The following is a 20,613-nucleotide window of genomic DNA, read 5'->3' on the forward strand; positions in this document are numbered from 1 at the left end:
AAAAGACAACTTCAGCAAGCCTGTCTGTTAAAGATCTTTAATTATAATGTCCTTTCCCTTCCTCATTGTTAACTTGTTTCAGAGATGTATTTTCAAGACATCCTAGTTGAGCTGTTTGCTTTCAGAATTCTAAATGCATCTTTATGCAGACCTAATTCCTTGCTCCTTAGGAAGCAATGTTTCCTAATATAAAGCATAAACAGCTGCCTGAAGCTCTGTTTTCTGAAGTCAAGCTCATGATGCATGTTTGGTACAAAGCCATTGACTCATATCTGTTATCCAGCTTTATAAATAATGTTTTTTTTTTTCTAAATGAAAAGTCTGTAAAGCATGAATCATGCTACAGACAGGAACAAAAATGGGTGTATTTAAAGACACCCAGTTTTCACCTGTTAGCTCCCATAGCTTTTAGCAGGGCTTAAATACTCGCTCTAGGAAGTCTAGGTTGAAATCCTGGCTCCCTGAAAATCAGAGTTTTGTCATCATCTTCCAAGAAGTCGTGGTTTGCATATTCTTGCTGTGATATTAAATGCTGCCGCAAATACGTAGCCTTAAGTAGATGCCAATTATGCTGTCAGTGCTAAGAACAGTTGTTCTAACACTTCTGCATCCATCACTGAAATTAGCACTACTTTTATATGCTGTTAATGTTTCAAGCTGCTTGTCACTTTATTCCTAAGGTTACCCAGAAGAGACGTATCCCATCTATGATAATTCCGATTGCTTTAAGCGCAAACAAGACACGATCCTTGTAGATTATCCGGATCTGAGCCAGCCCTCTGCAGAAGAACTGGCAGAAAGAATGGAGGGCATGGAAGATGAGGAGTACCTGTGCAATGAAGTCCTGCTATCTGATCTCACCGTGAGAAGGGACAGTCATGATTCAGTGCAGAAAAAAGATGAGGTAGCTGGCATCAGTGAAGGGGAGAGGGACCTTCAACACAGCCAAAGCACTGAGGAATGCTGTTATTGTTATGAGGAGGAGGATGATCCCGCTATAATAGCGGAAAATGCTGTATTTCATTCTGAGAGCTGCAGCGAAGCAGAGGAGGCAACCCCAGAGGACCTGTCCGTGGAGTTTGACAATGAAAATGCAGCACTGAAAAAGCAAAAAGCCAGTGATTCAGATGAAACAGGCACGCTGAGAAAGCGCAACACAAAAGGACTTGAGTAATAGTGACAATATGCGGATGCCGTCTAAGTGGTAACACTAAAGGTCATAAACTGTCAATTTGTGTGGGTTTTGTTCCTAAAGAATGGTATCCTTTATTCTCCTTGCACTAACTTCATTCCCACAGTAACAGTCACATCATCTACCTGAACTGGAAGCCAGTGCTCTTTCATGCAGTGCCTGTCAGCTTGTTGCTGCTTTGCTGGCAGCGCTTTGTCATTGCTTTTAGGGACCATTGAAGCAGGTCATTCCATTCATGTATTTGTGTTTTTATTCCTTTTCAATTTCTGAACAAGCAGTTCTTATTTTTTCATGTTCAAGAGTAAACAATCTCCATTCTCAAAAAAAAAAAAGAAAATCAGTATGTTATCAGTTATGAAAATTGATCAAATTCAGAGGCATCTCTTTTGCTTTTGTTTTCATTGGTTGATTTTTTCCAGGTTACAATTGCAATCAGGTGTTCACAGTGTGTATGTTATTCATAAAGAATTCCTACTGTAGGAATTAAGGAATAAGTTAGTGACAGCGGGAGAGAGAAAATAATAGAGGAAACATGTTTGATACACTTTGCTACTAGAAATTTTTATCTTTTAAAATTATTTTGAAGACTTGCATTTGTTTATTTATCTATTTATTTATTTATCTATCTATCTGTACTTTCAATGCTCGTTTTCTCTTCACTGTGGCAGTAGTTTGACCTCTGTCTCTAAGGAGGGCCTGTGTTGTTTTTGCTGGGAGTCCTGGCTGCACAGCTACAGCACACAGGACCTGATAGGCAGCGTTTCTGTCCAAGCCAGTCTTTGCGGATGAGAATGTTCCTATTGATCTATTGGTGATCAGTGTCTGTACTGTCTGAGTAGACTGACCTGGCCTTGAGCCAGCACTGAGAATTAAGGCACAAAAATGTAGATTGTATCTTTTAACTTGTGGGTACTGCATTAGTAATGGCCCAAATACTAGAGTGGTAAACTCAATAGCCATGCATGTAACATGGAAACCTCTTGACAAACAGAAAGGGAGACACAGCCCTAATTTCATAAATTTGCTAACAGCGTATTTTGACATGATGTTTTTTGAAAGGAGAATAGGTGATTGATAGTAAACTAAGAACTAGACCCCCGTAACTAAGGAATAGCAGTAAAGCAGCATTTTAGATGCTCACTGGCCTAGCAGTTCTATTTTCTAAGCACAGCAGAGGAAGCGTAAGGTTCCTGTTGTCAGATGTGACCCAGCAAATCTGAGCGCTGTTTCAGCTGGAAAGCAGCAATGCTAAAGGGAAGACTTGCCCCTAAAAAGATTGTTTTTGGACTCAGGGGTTGCTAAGTCAGTTTATAAATCTCAGTAAGGAACTTGTCAAGCACTGTCTCAGGCTTTTCTCATGGAAACTAGGGACAGAGGCAGCCTGTGTTAATGAGGACACTTGCCACAGTAGAGGGGGGCATTTGTAAATCCTAGCGCTGTGATCTGAAGCAAGGTCCTCAGCTGTTCCCCAAGGGTGGCCTACCAACACACCATAGGCTTCTCAGCAAGTCCTTTGGAACTGTTTGACTTTGTATTGGCAGTTAAATTCTCCTTGTATCAGCAGGAGAAATACCAAGAAAACCATGAGTGTGACAATACTATGCTTCCAGTTTAAGATTGAATCCCTAGATCAAGTCTGGATTTTGACCTTGATCTCTTCTGACCTTCCAGTAAGCAGAAGTGCCCTCCTAACACAGTGACCAGTTGTTAGGACTGCTTGCGATACCTGTGACACACAGCAAACAGGTTCGTATTCCTTTGCAGTGCCAGTAGGAGAAAATGATACTAATGCAGGGTGACAGTGTGGTGCCAAAGAGTCTGAACAGCTCAGTCTTGAGGTCTTGATCTCCTTGGCAACATCTGGGGTGCCAGGAAGTGCTCATAGGACTTATGTGATACCTCATACAGCAGCTTAGCAGCAGCCTTCAAACTAATACTCTTCTTGTTCATCTGACTCTTCTTTCCTTCAGCTTTCCTCCCCCTCTGAAACAGAAATGTGTTATTTATTTGTTTTAGAAAATCACCTCAGAGGTTTGTCCAGCGTTCTTAATTAGTAATTGTTTGTTTCTAGCGAGGAAGAGTTGTAATTTGAAGACCAGCTTCTTTGAATAAAATTGGGATTCTGCAAAGAACCTCCAATAGACAATGAAATGAAAATCATAGGTCAGAACATCAACAAGCCCAGGACCTGGGGGAAAATGCAGCAGCTCTGGTTTCCCAATGAAAGTAGTCAGGCTTAGTAAAAGTGTTTGCTCTTTTACTTAAACTGTTTCTTCAAAAGTTAAATGGGGGTACCTGTTGTTAAAGCTAAAATGAACAAGATGTGCTCTTTAACTTAGATATTCTGATAAAACTATTGCCAACACAGAGGTGCTAATTAGTCCTGGCTATTTGTTAACAGTTGCAGATAATTACAGAAATTAGATGAGATCAGAAAATAAGGCATGAAATATGTGTGCTGGTCCCAAAAATACAGCAAAAAAGGATTAGTAACTAATGTCTGTGGAACTGGCAGACATGTAGGAAGTTTATGATGTGACTCAGTGCACCAGAAATTAGGGGCTTTTATGTTGGTTTCTGTTTTTTTTTTTCCAACTAACCGAGAATATGAAAATGATGATTAATTTTGAGGTCACATAACAATCTAGTGCAATAATCTTAAAAAGTGTTTTTACTTGCATATCAAAATCAAAGTACTGTTTATAACTTCTGTATCACAAGCACTGGACAAGATAACTCAGCTAACTATCTGTGTATCAATCTTTTTGTACAACCACATGTGCCAATAGAAACGTGTGATGCGGTAGGTCATGCAGGCTGAGTATCTCATGTACAAATCAAGCTGGGAAGGTTGTTCTAGCCAAGTGATTTCGTTCAGCTTGGGAGCTTCACCAGTTTTAGGGAGGGGTGGATTCCTAGAAAACAGACAGTTGACATGAGGCTCATTTTCCTCAGTTCTCTTTCCAGGATGCATTAAGTACATTGCAGCCCCCTTCGTTCGCTGCTAACTGCCGTTGCCAAAATGCAAAGATAACTGTTTACTCTAATGTATTTTTCCCAACAGAAGAACTTGTGACTCTCCCATTAATGAAAGCTTCTGAGATTCTAAAATGGTTCATTTCTAAAATGATCTGTGCCAAGGGTCAGTGGAGCTGAAGTCGGGAACTTTTGAATTATCTGCATAGATTGGAGAGATGGGGGCCATCTTTTCTCCTTTCCCATCGTCACTTGAAGCTTGGGGGATTGTTGGGATTGTCAAATGGATTCTTTCAGCCTAAGCTGTTCTTTGCTCTTGTCTTTCAGAAACCCTATCTCTGGCTTCTCTCACCACCTTTCAGACTATTATTGTATGAATGAGTATGCCAAAAACGTAGTCCTTAACAGATAGCTGGAACTGGTAGCAGTATTGAGGTAGCGGGAACTCGTATGTGCTGGTCCAACAGGAGGGACCTAAGATAGCAAATATGTGGGTCTCTGCATGGCCACTGTTTGTTAAGGATCTCATTGTCATCTTCATTTTCCTGCTGCTTGTACAGAGCTGGTGAAGCTGGGTCTCATACAGTAGCTTTTGAAGGTTATACTTTGTGGTTGAAATTCATATTAGCATTAAAGGTAAAAATTCCATAAGGAGTTGAAATACCTAATCTGGAAAACCTCTGTGTTCTGCATAGGTGATTTATTAAGGCATTTCTAACCTTAGGTATGGTAAGACATGGTTGTTTCCAACAGATGAAGTTTAATCTTTCTATACAACGTTCTGTATTGACAGTGGAACCTCTGTGACATAAATAATGTAAAAAAGAAGAAATCGGTTGTTGTATATATCAGTAAATAAACACATAACTCCAGAATTCCAAAGAGTTTCTTTACAAAAGATTTACTTCAAAAAAGCACATTCCTGCAGTTTTACCTGAAACGTCACATAGGTTGAAACCAAAGGGAGATGCGTAAGTACTCAAAACAGAACAAGACTTCTTGTGCACACAACTGTAACATAGTGGAGGCTTTAGGAAGAGTTTTTTCTGCTTGCAGAAGTTGGAGTAAACCAGTCAGAAACAAAGGTGTGTTTCACAGGCAGATACAGTCCCAACAAATGCTAAAACAGGTATATCTGCAGCTGCTCTCAAACAGTGGATCTTTCAGCCCCTCACTTGCTGGATGAGAACAGCGTTGTGAAGCTCAGTGTCTGCTAGGAACTTTCAGAAATGTACCATGTCAGAAGTGTGGTCTTGCTGAGATACTGCTAAAGGTAAATCATAGAAGGGCCAAGGGCCTTTATCTAAAGGGACCTCAAAGATCATCTAGTTTCAACCCCCCTGCCACAGGCAGGGTTGCCAGCCACCAGCCCAGGCTGCCCAGAGCCAGGTTCAGCCCAGCCTTGAATGTGTTCAGGTGTATCAATTGCAAAATGTCCCCCACAGGTACTTCTTCCCTTGTTGCCCTGCTGTTAAGTGTAAGAAACTGTTCAAAAAGGAGACACAGGAGCCCCAGTCTTGTAATGATGTTGGTATAGATGGACTGGCTGCCAAAAGGAAGGACACACAGTTGGACACCTTAAATACAGACACTCATGTGAAGACCATTTAAGAGAGTTTCTTTTTTAACTTGTCCACATACAGATTTCAGTTGTTCAGAATGGTTTTAGAAGAGGCATCAAATGATAGTCTTATGGATAACCTGCAATTATTACCTCAAAGACAATTTAAACAATTATTTTGTTCTGTCAGTGTGGACAGTGGAAAGGAAGATGGATTATTCTGTAGCTAAGACTAATAGAATCTTAAGACTGTGCAACGTGTGTGTGTAGAGCACATAGATTAGCATATGTACCTTTGGAAAATGTTAAGTCATAAATTAAACCTACTCCTAATAGTGGGAATCCTGCTGTGCAGGGCAGGTCTGTATGCCTTCTTTATACCACGTATCTCATCTCCAGCTGGCCTTATTTTCATGTCACTGAGTACGAGATTTGTTTTATTTGAAATAGCTTCAGTCACAAGTAGAGAACTGTACACTTTATAGATAGTAAGAAGATATGAACAAAGCTCCAGTATTTATGGTTCTCAATACATATTTTCCAGTAACCCACCGAATAAGGTTTGCTTCTCACAGACCTTGTTTCTTTGGGAAACTCCATATCTATGAATAGGAAATCTTGTGCAGGTTCAGTTACTCAGTATTATTCTTTAAAACAAGGACAACTATTAGCAGTGTTTTGTTTGCTAAATGCCTCGTATAATCACAGTAGTAACATCAAGGAATGCCAGGGCATGTTTAATGGATAAGGTCAGCTTTTTCCCTGACTGACACTTTCGATTCCCCTTTTAATGTGAGAGAGGTATAGGCAAAATCCTTGCTTCTTTCTAAGCCCCTGCGCAGAAGTAAGTGTTCATGCCAGTAATGCCTGATTTCTGGGAAGCCTGTTGAGAAGAAAACATGAGATGTGCACCTATGGCATGATGGAGGGACAACAGAAGTGAGATTTCCAGTGACACAAGGCTTTGGATTAATCCCTAACCTGAAATAAATGGGTGAAAATGTCATCATAATGAAATAAATAAAGCTGCACAGGAAAGAAACAGTCGGTGTGGACAAACATAACGCAACAAAACCAATGACCACCAGTCTACCAAGTATGGAAATGCATTACTCACTCTGAGGGATGCCAAGCAGGATGTTCATTCTCTGCCCAGAAATCACCCTGCTGTCATTCCCCAGCATGGAACCGCTGCCTTGCTTGGGTGCTGGTGCATCTCCAGACCTCTAAAGGGAGCTTGTTTTCACTTGTGGTTTGGTGTCTGTTTCTGCACTCCTTTGACTTTAACGTTCTTTTGTCTGGGCTTTGGGCTGAATATTGTGCAAGTATAATGCAGAGTTATCTTCTTATGTGCAAGGCAAACGCCTGGAGGTTCTACAAACTTAACTGAACCACAGGTCCCAATCTCTGCCTTTGGAAGGCGCTATTTCTTCAGTACTAGGAGAGCTGTATCCCAGCGGCTTCAGTTCTGCAGGTTCTTTTCTAAGCTTCCACGTACACCTTTGCAGCAGTGTCCTCTGACTGGTGGCAACAGAGGGTGGGAAAGATCACACAGGGAGGACATGCACAGTTATATGGCAGAATGACAGTGAGCATGTAACGGTGGCACTGCTTAGTGATAAACCCATCCATAGCAAATATACTGTGTGCATGTTTCTGTACGTGGTGGCTGCTTGCATGAACGCTAAAATGGGCGCTTGTCCTCCAGATCCAGGCAGACAGAAATGAAGAAGAAAAAGAGAAAGGGTGATTATTTTCTCACTGAGGAACAGGCACAGCTGTGATGGGCACTGTAAAAATAAACCTGATTATACTGGCATACTTATATCATGCTCTTAACATCTTGCTCTGCTATACCACTAAAGCATCACTTAGCATACAGTCCCAGGCATCCACAACAAGCCCAGGAAACTTAGATTCATTATGCAGCTGTCAGTTATTCACAGAGGGCTGAAAACCACTGTAGTAAAAAAGAGGACTGACTTGTTCAGAAATGAGGCCTGTGGCGCGCAGGTGCTGAGCTTTGTGACTACAGCTCAAGGAGGCAGCTATGAGAAGTGCCGTGCTGTATGCTGTAACCACTACCCTGAGAATACAGAAAGGAGAATCCCTCTGCAGATGTTCTCCAGTGCCTCGGCCAGAAACCCACTCAGTGCCTTCAATTCACCAACAACCTTGAACCGTGCAACATGACAAATCCTCCCCCTGAGGATTATGCAACCTGAATTAAAGGCCACCCTACTTTGAAACGAGAACATCATATACGCAGGGATTTAACACACTTTAATTCACTGACAAAGGTTTTACCAGCTTTCTTGAGAGTCCCCATATGGAAAAACCTGTGTAAGCTTGAAACAAGAGAAAGTTACAGATGGATAAATGTCAACAATCTTAAGCTACAATGATGAAATCCCAGTAACCCATATTGCTAAGTTGCTAAAAAGGATCTATGGCCTGCAAGAAGGGATTTGCAGTGATGCCAAAGAGGAATTCACCCTCACAGACACGTGCTTCATAATCAAGGAGCATAACCAGTGCTGTTGTCACAGAGCCTCAGGCTGATGGAAAAAACAAACCTGTCATAGTGTCACTGAATGCAATGGCTCCAGAATCACATTCCACACTCAGCTTTTAAAGACAACACTGTTACAGTGCTTGTAACAGTAACTTTGAGCTATATGTCCAAGTTACAATACATGGCACCTGTTCCTATTCAGCCTACACAACAGCACACCAAATCTTCCTATAAATACAGTGAGAAATGAAATGGAACCTCACTGATTTTTTACTTAGCAAAACTCTATGGCCCAACTTAATTGAGTTGCTGAGCAACTTTCCTGTTCCTGACACTTACACGGCACCCTCGTCTTTGTTCTTGGACTCCCTCCTGACTTCTAATATGCATGAACCTTGATTTTAGTGTAATTATTTCAATTGCCTGACGAGAATTTTCTGGATATATATTTTTAAGGTTGACCTAATAACAGACTGGCCCCAAGATGTATTGAAAGATGCAAAATCCAGGTGCAATAAGAAAGCTATCAACAGCGAGCTCCCTAACAGCAAAGTGGCGCCACCTGAACAGGGAGGTCTGTATGGTCAGGCCTAACACCAAGTCCTGATGCAGCATGGGACAGGGCCAGGAGCTGACTGCTTACATAAGAGCCCAATGTTCAAGACAAGCTTAAGGAAAGAAAAGCCCGAACAACTCCTACCCAATCTGTAAGCTTTAAAATTAGCTTGATTTTAATGCTAAAATCTAAAACCTCAGCAGAAAACACAATTATAGGGACAAATGTGGGGAACAGACGGCACTGCAAGCATCCCATGTGACTATAAAGGTAGCTTGAAGTTATGAGACTATTGCTTTTTAATCATCTGTGCGTGATGATGGAGTCAGAGTCTGCCCTCACCACAGTTTGAGCAGCTGAGTCACATCCAAGGGGGGGAAACAACATAGAGAGCAATTTTCCAGTTGCTGCTATAGATGTGACCAGTTTATAAAGTGAACTTTTTTTTCCCCCTAACAAATGTAAGCATATTTTTTCCTAAATTATGTCCTCTTTCTAAAGCAACTTACTTAGCAAAGCACTGTGCTGCTTCCATTAATCACTTTCGGGATGCTAATTCCAGTCTTTCCATTGCCAGTGTGGATGAACATGCCCTTACTGAAAGGAGGAATCTAAAATTTCTAGGCAGTTGAATGCAAACAACATAGAAATGCATTATCATCCAATACACGGGCATCATTACTGGGCCATCACTCAGTGCAAAACACCAACAGAGTGAGAGAGCTGTGCGAATCCTGTGCGAGAACAGAAAGAATACCTGCACATTTAACTCTGAACACTTCCAGAGCAGAACCCCAGAAGGTATATTTCATATGAAGAACAGCAGCAGCACAGGTTCATAAAGTAGCACAGCATCTGTAGTAAGATTAGCACAAGCTTTATATGTATAATTCTTGTCTTCTAGTAATAAAACTAAGAGCATCTGAAATACCTGAGAGCTGTCAGCACTTCATTCTAGTAAAGGTGACTGCTGTTCTGTCATGGGCCGTCCTTATTTGCCAAGTAAAGTTATTTTACTGGTGAGCACGTGCCTCTCTAGAAAAAGGAAAAGCCTGCAAATACAGGTGCAGGAGAGCAATGTGTCAGCATGGGGAAACCAGCTAGAATTCCTCAGGATCCAATATTGAGAGGTAAAAAAGGAGTTCTAACACTCAGCACTTGTAGAGACCTCCGGCTTGCTGAAAGTCCCCCTTACTTCTTTGTTTATCCAAAGGGAGCACAAACCTAGAAAGTCTGGTTCCCCATGACGCCATCTGAGTCCACAGTAACAGTATTCAATCATGCAGCTACCAAACTTTGTGAGCAGCTCTTTCCAGCAGAGCTCTTTCAGTCCCTCATGAGGATGCGACCTGTGGCACTATGGAAAGGCAGCGTGAACAGGGACAGATCTGCCAGTCATTACTGCAAAACCATCCTCACAGCCTTCTTAGCATCAGAATCTCCAACGGCGTGCTACAACATCCCTGTTTTATGGGATGAGTGCAGCTTTTTGTGCCACATGTTATCCTACTAAAGGAACAGAGTGATGTTGAGCTTCTAGAAAACAAACTCTGTTTTAGGGCACCAACACGTTTCAGTTCACAGAATCGCTTTAAGCCTTTTGAAAAGTAAAATAAGGCAGCACTACAAAGGGAATTTGTATAACTGTCTGCCTGCAGGCTTGCGGACAGCTCTGCTCATTGATTTGCAAATGATGATTTGGAAACCCTGGTTCACCCAATGTTTACCGAGAGAAATTGCGATTACATTTTAGGCAAGCTTTTCTATATCTGCTCCTTTTTAATGTGTTAATTTACTCCACTGAAAAGCCAAAGGGCCAAATTCCCTCCTATGATAAGGCTTTTATTGTAGGAGCATCACTGGATGTGCACCGAAGGCATTATTCATCTGTGGAGAGATCACTGAGGAATATTGTCAAAATAAACACTTTTGAGCTGCACGTCCCTGAAGAAAAGATAAAGGGATTGTGAACAGAATGAGAAGGAACAGAACATCAGAGATGAAGAAAATTAGATAAAGGGCCGGGAAGAAACTGTTTGATGTACACAGAGTGACAAGTTAGATTAAGAACCTCATTAAAGCGTGCAGTATTCGCCTATAAGCAATTCAGGCAAGGAATTTGTTTACAACTCTCTGCCAAAATCAACAGCAGATACAAAAAAATATCAACAGGAAGAGTTTAAATAATATTAAATGTACTGTATCCAAACACTCGCTAGGGCTGTGTGAAGGAAATACACAGCTCAGTTCTATTCTTTGTCACACTGAGTAAACAAGATTATGTCCTGTTGCACATTAATGTGTAGCCCTTCTAGAAGCTACAGCCAATATGAGTGTGACACTAAATACTCCTGTGTTACTTTCAGGTGCACGTATGTCTGAAAATACATACTGATTCCAAGACCTATTGCTGCTTTGGAGGACCATCTAACTGTGGGGACTGTGCAGTCTCAGGCACAACTCAGGCAGAGCCTGCTGTGACTTTACCAAGTTAGCAAACAAAATCTGCAGATGTGCTGGAAAACTTGTAATATTGGCTGGCATTGCTAAGCAGCAGGGCCCTCCACCAGGAAGCACCCAGCAGAAATTAAACAGGTGCTAGTCTAAATTAGGAGCAACTCCTTCTGGAGCAGAGGGCAGCGGTCAAGTGAAGGAAAGGAGCACTGCACCTTACTCAACAACCGTGAGGACCCAGGGGTTTGGCAAAGACCACTCAGCACAAATCTTGCTGTAGCTGACCCAGATTTAATGAGAGCTCCTCACCGCTGTTAGTCTCAGGTTAACACTCCCTTCTTGCGACCTTAATTTACCGTGGGGTGCTTTTTTCACAGCAGCATGTTGACTGGTGCCCCTGCGTGACTGATTCTGTTATGATGATGGGAGTTTGAGTCACCACCTTCCTCCTGCCATGCTTACTGGTAAAAAAATTCCTGGCCTGCAAAGAACACACGGTGAGAGTGAGGTTACACAATGTGCTGCCAGCAATGCTATCCCAAAATGCTGACTCTTCCCTTCCCCAGCCCCTCATTCTCACCCTTGTTCACCAGCAATTCCCCGTGGGCCAGGGTACAAGTGAGACCACTGTTAAGATGTGGGTTAAAAATGACGTCTCCTTAACCAACTCCACTGTCAAAGCCAGTGCACTGTATATTTGCACCACAAGATGCTTAGCTACTTTGAGTTTTGTGCAACAGACAGTGGCAGAAAACTATGATGTCAGGCGTCACTTTCCCAGGCTATAAAGGCAACACAGCACTGATCCACAGAATTAAAGCCACATGTTTAACCATGCACATGGAATCCATTTCAGGCCTACGTACCAGTGCTGGGAATTCCTACCTGTCTCTTTTTGCAGTAGTTCAAACTAAAATTCTGCTTAGCACTGGAGTTCATTTTCGAAGACTGATGGGAAGCAACCAAAGGCGTAAGGGCCTTCTCCATTAAAAGCCAAAGCAAGATCATGGATGAGGATGTGAGGCAGTGGGAAACCATAGGATATACAAGAAAAGAAAGCATCATGTCCAAAGTGCTCACTATCAGACATCAGCTCACCACTCATCATTTCAATTGTTCTTGGAGGGAACGGACTGCTCTTTTCTCTCAAACAAAAGGTGCCTTTCCACTTCATACCACTGCGTGGAAAAGCTTCTTGCAAAGAGATCTGAAAAAATGACAGAGCCTCCTGTTGCTTAAAGATGACATTTGACAGGCTGAGTCCATCGACAACACGCTGCCAGCAGACTTTTTTTCATAGAACAAAATGACAGCAATTACTTATTTCCATTTCTTATCTATCTGAAATTTTCTTGCCTGTATACTGGGAAGGAGACCTGAAGGCAAAATGTGAAGAAGACAGCATATTTCTTTTATTAGTTGAAATTATACAGTCCAGATGGCACAACCAGTCCTTACAGCCTGCCTCTATCGTCTAAAAGGAGCTGACAGCCACGAGACAGGCAGATTTGATCTCATTTTCTCCTTATGTAATCTTTGGTTGTGCAACACGAGTCTGTAAAGAGTAGAAAGGTGGATCTGAGTACGCACAGTATAAAATACAACCAACTTCTGCTCTTCACTCACATTTCAGTACCTTTCTGGTGAACAACATATAGATTCTGTTACTTCGTGTGTCACTGTCAATTACATTATATGGAACAATGGCAAAAAGATTCTTTTTTTCTTAAAGGTGCTTTATGCTGTGCTTTCAGTTGCAGCTCTTGGCTTCTGAGACATTTGGGAAAGAAGAGAAGCTTGTTCTTTGCTTGTGTTTTGAAATGTTATTTGTTTGTATATCCCATTCAAATCAGAAAAAATAATGAGACAAAAACCTCACACTATTAAAGCTATTTGGTGTCCTTCCAACGTCTGATTTGTATGCAGCATACAGCAGATTTCCCTAGAAGGATTTAGCTCAGTCGCTGCCACGTTTACATCACAGAACAACATACACCATTTTCAACTGGTTTCAGGCGTTCTTACAGTGGGAAATAAATAGGAAAAGCGGTTGTTGCTGGAAGTTCAAAAAACGCAGTCAACAAATAGTGAAATCGCAAAAGGCCAGACAAATTTAATAAAACATTTCCATTTACCTTCCTCAGCTTTACACAGCCTGCTTCAAATAAGAAGATTCTCTGCAGAGAGCCTTTACCCAACCGTTTGTATCACTCCATACAAAACACGTTTGAATCACCACAGAGATACAAGGCTATAAATTCCCAACACGCAACATGCCAAACTCAGCATACGCTACGTTTCCTTGGCATCTAGAGCCTTCCCTTTTCTGTGCTCCCCCACACATTTTCATTTGAAACAAATTAAAAAGCATATAGGTGTTAAAACAGAAAGACAGCTTAGAATTCAAGTGACTTGTGCAACATTATTTTGTGCTTTCTACTTCTCCTTTTCCTCCTACTGTGATTAAAATTCATCATGCCCTTCTCTACATGTACTATAGTGATGCATCAAGTTCGGTCCAGATAGGTTTTCAACCCTCAGACTTGGCCGTAAGCTACACGAGATCCTTGCAACTTCAAAAAAGTGCTTTTTGTTTTTTTTTGTGTGTGTGATCTTTCTTTCATGTTGGATGAAGTTCTGATTATTCGATGGAGGAAATGCAACCTTGAGGTACGATTGCAGCCTTGGAATAATTCTTAAAATGTAAAAAGGAATTTGTTGAGAGCGCACTTGCTGGATTTAAAAAAAGACACACCGTTATAATGGTGCTACCGGAGCCACGGTACAGTATATCATGGCACATCTCCAGAGCATAATCAAGGACGTGAGATAGAACTTCTATTTACACAAACTCAATGCCACTTCCAGAAAACAAAAAACATGACAGAAAAAGAAAAAAATAAAAATAAAAAAGGAAAGCATTATTTCCTGAATGTCCTGAATTTTTAGAAGGTTTCCTTTAAATTTCTCTCCAGCAATCCAGCGGTCCTCCACAACTGCATTCTCCCTGACCTTAGCATGGACCATTAGTGACACCGGCAGGAATTGGGAATCATATGGCAAACCGATTCCTCTGAGAGGATGCTCTCCCATGCCCCTTTACTCACAAGCCAGCTTGCTGTCAAAGCTTGAAAGGGCAATAGCAAAGGCTTGTAGAGCGCACATCGGGTAGTTGTAGTCCATGGTGAACACGTCCTCAGCCACGCGGCCAAACTGCATCACTATATAGTCAGCTGCAAGAAAGGCCACAAGAAGCGACAAAACATTATTTTTGCTTGCAGCTCTCATTAAAGAAGCATACATGCAACATCCTCCTCTGGCCCAGCTGAACAAAACACAAACTTGCTCCCATATCAAACTGGACAACACTTAACTCATGAGTGGGCATGGTGATATCACAAGGAGAAAAGCAAGGATAGGCTGAGTGAGGAATATCTAAGTGATAAGGATTGTGAGGCTTGTTAGAAAACATTACAGATTTGGGGTTTTTTTTGCAAATACAGAAGGAAAACTGTTTCTCCATAAAATACTCAAGTGCATTACATGTGCTGAGTTTCACATGTGTCAAGAATGAATTAATTCTATTCCTACTTAACTACAGACAAGTAGACAAGTAAGGATAAAGGCAGAAGAAAACGTATGATTGCGATCTAGATGTTGTCATGTCTCTATTGTATCATACTCAAAAAATCCTCAGTATTTTTTCCTTTTTATACTCTTTGTCCTCTGTCTGAAGAATGAGGCAGAGGAGCAGCGAGTTGGACCCAAGCAACTAAACTAAACTTGCTCAGGTAACAGTAAGGGTAGAATCACTGTCAGCTTGGGTATGCAGTACTGTTTCTACACGTTACAGATAAGGTGATACTTACGATCATTATCATGAATTATTTGGAAGTTTTTCACTGAGGCCTGTGTGACTCGACCATGGAAATTTAAAACATAGGACTGGGTGTCATCGTTCCAGACGGGAGTTTTGTTATGCAGCTCAATGACGCTCTCTGTGTTTTTGTTCTGCCATCTTGCAAGCAGTGTCTCATGTTCCTGCACACACCATGATGAACACTTCAGTTTAACAGTCTCACAAGATGAAGAAATATATTCATGCAAAAAAAAAACCATGCACCTTCATTAATCAGTCCCAAAGACTTAACTGTCAGTCTCAATTCTCAGCATAGCATCATAGAATGAAATAGAGATTTCATTCATTTTCTGAGTATCTTAATGAGACTGTGCCCTCAAGTTCTTTCCACACCTTGGAAAAGGCTAGCTGTATCTTTTGTTACCAAAATACACTGTTATTTGCAGTGCTGCTATGAGTCACAGAACAAGTCACGCATCCCATTGTTATTCATCTGTTTGAATACTTGTTTAGCATCTAAATCCCTAGAAGCGACAAAAAGAACAACCCAAAAAACACTCACCAAAGGAGAATTCAAGTAGCTTTTTATGACTGACTGATGCTATGACTTACATTTCTTGGTCTGATGGAAACTCTTTCATGGTCCATATTCATTCCTGGTATGATCACACTCATCTTGCGAGGTCCTTTAAACCCCAGGACATTTGTTTCCTAAAAATAATTAGAAAAGAGTTCATCATATCCTGTATTTTTAAAGCCCGTTTCTTCAACAGAGGGACAGTAGAGCAGCAGCCCATGGACCTGAAGTCGGTCCATTCAATAAACATCTTGAGCTCCCACCTTTACTGGCATGCCAAACATTCTAGCTTTGCCTGAGAAGCCTGACAACAGGAAAAATAGAAGCAGACAGGTTTCCACTGGGCACCAGCAACCTTAGTGCAATTTAAAAAGTATACACCCCTTTGTTAAATAAGGATATGGATGAACCAGATTGTTTGGATACTGCTAAAACTGAAAACAAAGTAGATATAATTTAGAAAACATAAAATGCAGTTACACATTGTGATGGGAGACCAAATTAAATACATGGGACTCCATTTATTCCAGAGTCAGCACAAGAGCAAACAAGAAGAAGGTGCCAGTAAGAGCATCTGTTGCCAGTGCTGTGGTTTTCAAAGTCTTCGGATACGTTATGCTTAGAAATGAGTATGGTGAAAAAAAAAAACCAAACCAAAACCAACACAACACATTAGCATGAATGCAAAATTTGGAGCTGTGAAAGCAGAGAAATTAAAGAAATAACATGGGCGCCAACAGGAAATACAAGTTCCTCCAGTGAGTGGGTGTGATTGGATGCGTTTCTGACCAGCTTTGCACGAAAGCATCCAGTACTCTTACTATCCTCTCAAAACACAACCACATGAAATAGCGATACCTCTGAAAGACCCAGTCTGTCCCCTACTTTGTGGTATTTTTTGGGGGGTGGAGAGGGAGGTGTCAGGGGTGTCACATGGAAATTTTCCCTTTCACCTTTCCCGTGTGTGGAGGTCTGTGCAACATTTAATTGTATGGAACACGTTTCTCCATCCATCAGACCTTTGAAATCCCTTTGGTTACCTCAGCAAACCATCTGGAGATCCTAAACAACTCACTGAAGTTTTTAATACACACAAAGAAAATTCTTCAGAGGCGTTTTAATGATTACTCTTGAAACAATCCAGGTATATCTATATATCTCCCTGACTATATACATTAATTGGAAAGATGGAACCTCTTTTCTCCAGTCACTTTTATCACAGCCCTTGGAAAAGTAAACCAATGTTTAGTTTAGCTGGAGGCATCTGCTTGATTTTGTACAGCGACAAAACTCAAACTAAAAAGGCTGTCAGCAGATTTTTTTATGCAGGATGAGAGATTCAGCAGAACAGAATACATCTAAGATTCACGCTTATGCTTACTTGCCGCTAGATACTGACAATATTGGTCTTCTCTGCAACGCCTTACAAGCTTTACTGCTCAATAAGCTGCATTATGCTATGCACAATTCATTTAGAAGCTGACTGGTTGAAGACATCATTCAAGGTAAAATTAAATAACAGTGCTGAATCACTCTCCTCCCAACAAGAAGCACTGTCACTCTGAAACAATACGGCCATACTCTTTGGATTTTCACTTACTTAAATGCTAAAAATCAGCATCTCTGCCAAATGTTGAGGGAACAGTTTCTATTCTCACGCTCTATCAGTCAGCAATTACATCAAAGATTTCTTGGCAAAGTTTTGCTAAACTCAAGGTACAGAATTAAAATCTTACAAGCGTACAACATACGAAGAAAACAGCAGGGACAAAAGAGGAGCTTCAAGAAAGAGCAAACCTTTCCAATATACTTTGCATCCAAACACAATTACTTCCCCTTGCCCTTTTCCCTTGCCTGCTTCTCTGCTATTCCACAGCTCTACTACATCACATATACATTCAAGACTACGAATGCCATTCACAGGGGAACAAAGGAACCCTGTGAATTTGGGGTGACAATTTAGTCACCCCAAATATGCCTTCAGCAACTTCACTCTCTGCACTTGATTTACACCAATGTACCTTGTCCTTCCTATATTCTGCAGATTCATTCCAGAGAAAGCCCAGAACTACAAAACCCACCACATCTGAGCACAAAGCAAGCGATCACAGTTTGAGCAGAAAGACTCAGTTTTATTACTGCTTTATTTAAAGTAAAGCTATACCTTGTAGGATCAGCTGAGCTCCCTGCCTGCAGAATCTGAATTGTGAGATGCTGAGGATATCTGCAGCAGAATATACTGCTACAGACAGTACAGTTACACCTCCCTGCTTCTTGATAATTTTGCCAAGCAATTCTGCAGTCAGCCATTAGGTGCTGCTCTAGGTTTATTAATATCCCAGCCTGCATTCATCAAGAAGAGTAAATACGGCTCAGCACTTGATAAAATTCCATTCTCGCACTAACTTTATTAAGTATTACTTGAAACGTCCTGAGATGAGCTCCACAATCATGGAATTCCAAGTTGGAAGGGACCTGTAAGGATCATTAAGTTCAGCTCCTGCCTCCACCCGAAGTTCAAACTCTGTGTCCGAGAGAGCTGTCCAAATGCGCCCTGAACTCTGGAACCTGGGGCTGTGATTGTTACCCTGGGCAGGGGGCCATCCACCTTCTGATGGTGAAGTGATCATCCTCATAAAGTAACCAAGTAATGTTATTTCTGGTCCTCCTTTTGCTGTTATCATATTTAGAAAAGCCCTTTTTGTTGCCATTCACAGTACCAGCGTACTTCAACTCCAATTGTGCTTGGCCACACAAATTTTCTGGCTACAGTGATTAACAGCATCCCTCTAAGTCTTCCCACAACACCCAAGCTCACTTCCAGCAGCCATACACATTCTTCTTCCACCTAAACTCTAAAAGAAGAACAATGAGAGCTCTCAGCACCTTTATCCCACAATTAACAACAGATGCATCAACACTTTCTGACTGTATAAACTAGAGATCTGAATCATCAGCAGGTCAGGCACAGTAAGTTGGTGGAAGAAGGTACAGCTTGCTCTCCAGGTGGGTACTTGATTGGATGAGCTGAAAGATAGCAAATTGCATAGTGGTGCTTTCAACCTGTTGCTTATTAGAGCTTTTGCTGCAGAAATAATCTCAAGGCAGGAATTAAAAGAATACTTTGGGACAAGGGTGTTTCAGGAGTGCTCTTTACAGCATTTTTAACACTGGTTCTGCTGCAGCCAGGAACAGTAATCTTATCTTAGCAAACCTATCTATTAATGAAACATCATTCAGATTTCCTTCTGTCCTCTGGCCACAGCACACCTGCAAGCCTTCTGCCTCTCTCCCTGACATCAAGTGGAATGAGTCATCTTCTTATACAAACATACAAGGTTTATACTGCTGATCCGAAAACAGGTATATAAAAACAGCTTTAGTGTTAGCCACATTCTCTCAACAGAAGCCATGGTTTTGTTCTTTCCAACATCTGCTCTGCACTTTGAAATACTTCTACTGGCTGCAGCGCAGTTGTTTATTTGGTAACATTAGTGGTTCAAACATCAGTGTTATTCACTTTTACAAGCAGTGTCTTAACTTTTCAATGCATAACCTTTTTTGAACTGTTACTGTTTTCTCTTTGTATTTCCAGTTTGCACCAAACGATCAGTTAACTGGATCCAGTGAACGCTCTCCTATGTAAACCAGTACAGCTACCTTTATTAAAAATGCAATTTACTCTAGGTTCTTTCTGAGCCTTCAGTTGATGATATAAACTCACATCAAATCCTGGTCTCCGATGTTAAATCCTGCTAACTGGATTGCTCTTTGCTTTCCTTTTCCTTTCCTGCTGAAAGCTTCCAGGCTCCCCATACTGCTTCCCACATCCTAAAGGTAATCTTTCCAGAAACACATTCTGTGCATATATGGGGATATGCTGTGACAGCTGGATTTCACACTGAAAGAGCTCCAAGCACTCCTGATTAGAGCTGGACAGAACTTCTCAGAAAAAGTGTTCTTGGGTATTTTTGTCAGTTATTGATCTTGGAAGAGAGAAAACTTTCTGTAGAACTGCACATACCAGTTCTGACTGGAAGAGTTCTTCGGGCTCAGAGATTTCTGGACAGAAAGAATACTCCCATTGTAACAGTCATCCAGCAATCATTCTAAAACAACAACTGTGCTTCAAGTCTCAACCATCTGCATTGGCCCTAACAGACAGTATTTTAGTCTCCTCTAGCAGGCTGGTTTCTTGTTCAGTTGCATTTCAGAATTCATTTTGTCTTCCTATTAAGAAGTTTAATAGCTTTTACTAGCCACTGCTATCCATCTACCTGTGTTTCGCATCACAGGGGCCCTCTCCTCTAACATGTCATTAGAAATGATCAGGCCCTGGTACAGAAATACAACGTGTGCAGCTCCTCCCAATTCTGGAGGCTCTCTCAGATGATGTCTGCAGGCTGTGAAGCATCCTACCCCTTCAAGAAGGTTATGTCAAACCTCTAACAGCTTTTGACCAAAAGTGAGGACTGGGCAACCTGGTTCTGTGCACAATATATATTTTTAAACTCTTACTTTCCACTGAATTTCCTGGTTTCTCTATTGAAGATCAGATGTTTCACTGTGCAAAAGCATAAATGTTGGTTGATATAACCTTAAGTGAGAAGGAAATTCAGTGTGCTGTTTCAGAAACTGAACTGCCCTTTCTTGCATATTTTGCCTGTGAGCAGTACTTACATAACAAATAGCAGCTAGCTCCTGACGCAGGACACTCGCCTCCAGGCTTGATGTTGTTTTCATTGGATTTACTCCATTGTCATAAACTGTAAACTTAGTTCCCATAAGATTTGATCTATCAAAAAAATGGAAAATCCAATCACCATTTGTCAATAACACTGCCTCAGATATCTATCCTTTACTGCATTGTAGCTCCAAAGGAAGGACAAAGAATATCAAGTACAAATAGTTAACTCTAATCCC

At 41.2% G+C, this 20,613-nt stretch overlaps 2 protein-coding genes across 8 annotated transcripts in view; one reads left to right on the forward strand and one right to left on the reverse strand.

Moving 5' to 3' along the window:
* Positions 1 to 12,510, forward strand: part of RIC3 (RIC3 acetylcholine receptor chaperone) — a 33,085-nt gene extending 20,575 nt beyond the window's left edge. The window contains exon 8 of the mRNA XM_072338588.1: positions 681 to 12,510. Within this exon, the coding sequence (XP_072194689.1) occupies positions 681 to 1,174 (494 nt within the window). The 3' untranslated portion in view covers positions 1,175 to 12,510. The remainder of the gene's footprint in view (positions 1 to 680) is intronic.
* Positions 12,511 to 13,347: 837 nt separating this feature from the next.
* TUB (TUB bipartite transcription factor) overlaps positions 13,348 to 20,613 on the reverse strand; it is a 116,187-nt gene continuing 108,921 nt past the window's right edge. For all 7 annotated transcript variants that reach the window (XM_072338585.1, XM_072338580.1, XM_072338581.1 and 4 more), the window contains 4 exons: positions 20,371 to 20,485; positions 15,726 to 15,824; positions 15,124 to 15,295; positions 13,348 to 14,487 (listed from right to left, as the gene is read on the reverse strand). In XM_072338585.1, coding sequence (XP_072194686.1) covers positions 14,354 to 14,487; positions 15,124 to 15,295; positions 15,726 to 15,824; positions 20,371 to 20,485 — 520 coding nt within the window. In that variant the 3' untranslated portion in view covers positions 13,348 to 14,353. The remainder of the gene's footprint in view (positions 14,488 to 15,123; positions 15,296 to 15,725; positions 15,825 to 20,370; positions 20,486 to 20,613) is intronic.

This window comes from Excalfactoria chinensis, chromosome 5, assembly GCF_039878825.1.
Source record: "Excalfactoria chinensis isolate bCotChi1 chromosome 5, bCotChi1.hap2, whole genome shotgun sequence".
Lineage (NCBI taxonomy): Eukaryota > Metazoa > Chordata > Aves > Galliformes > Phasianidae > Excalfactoria > Excalfactoria chinensis.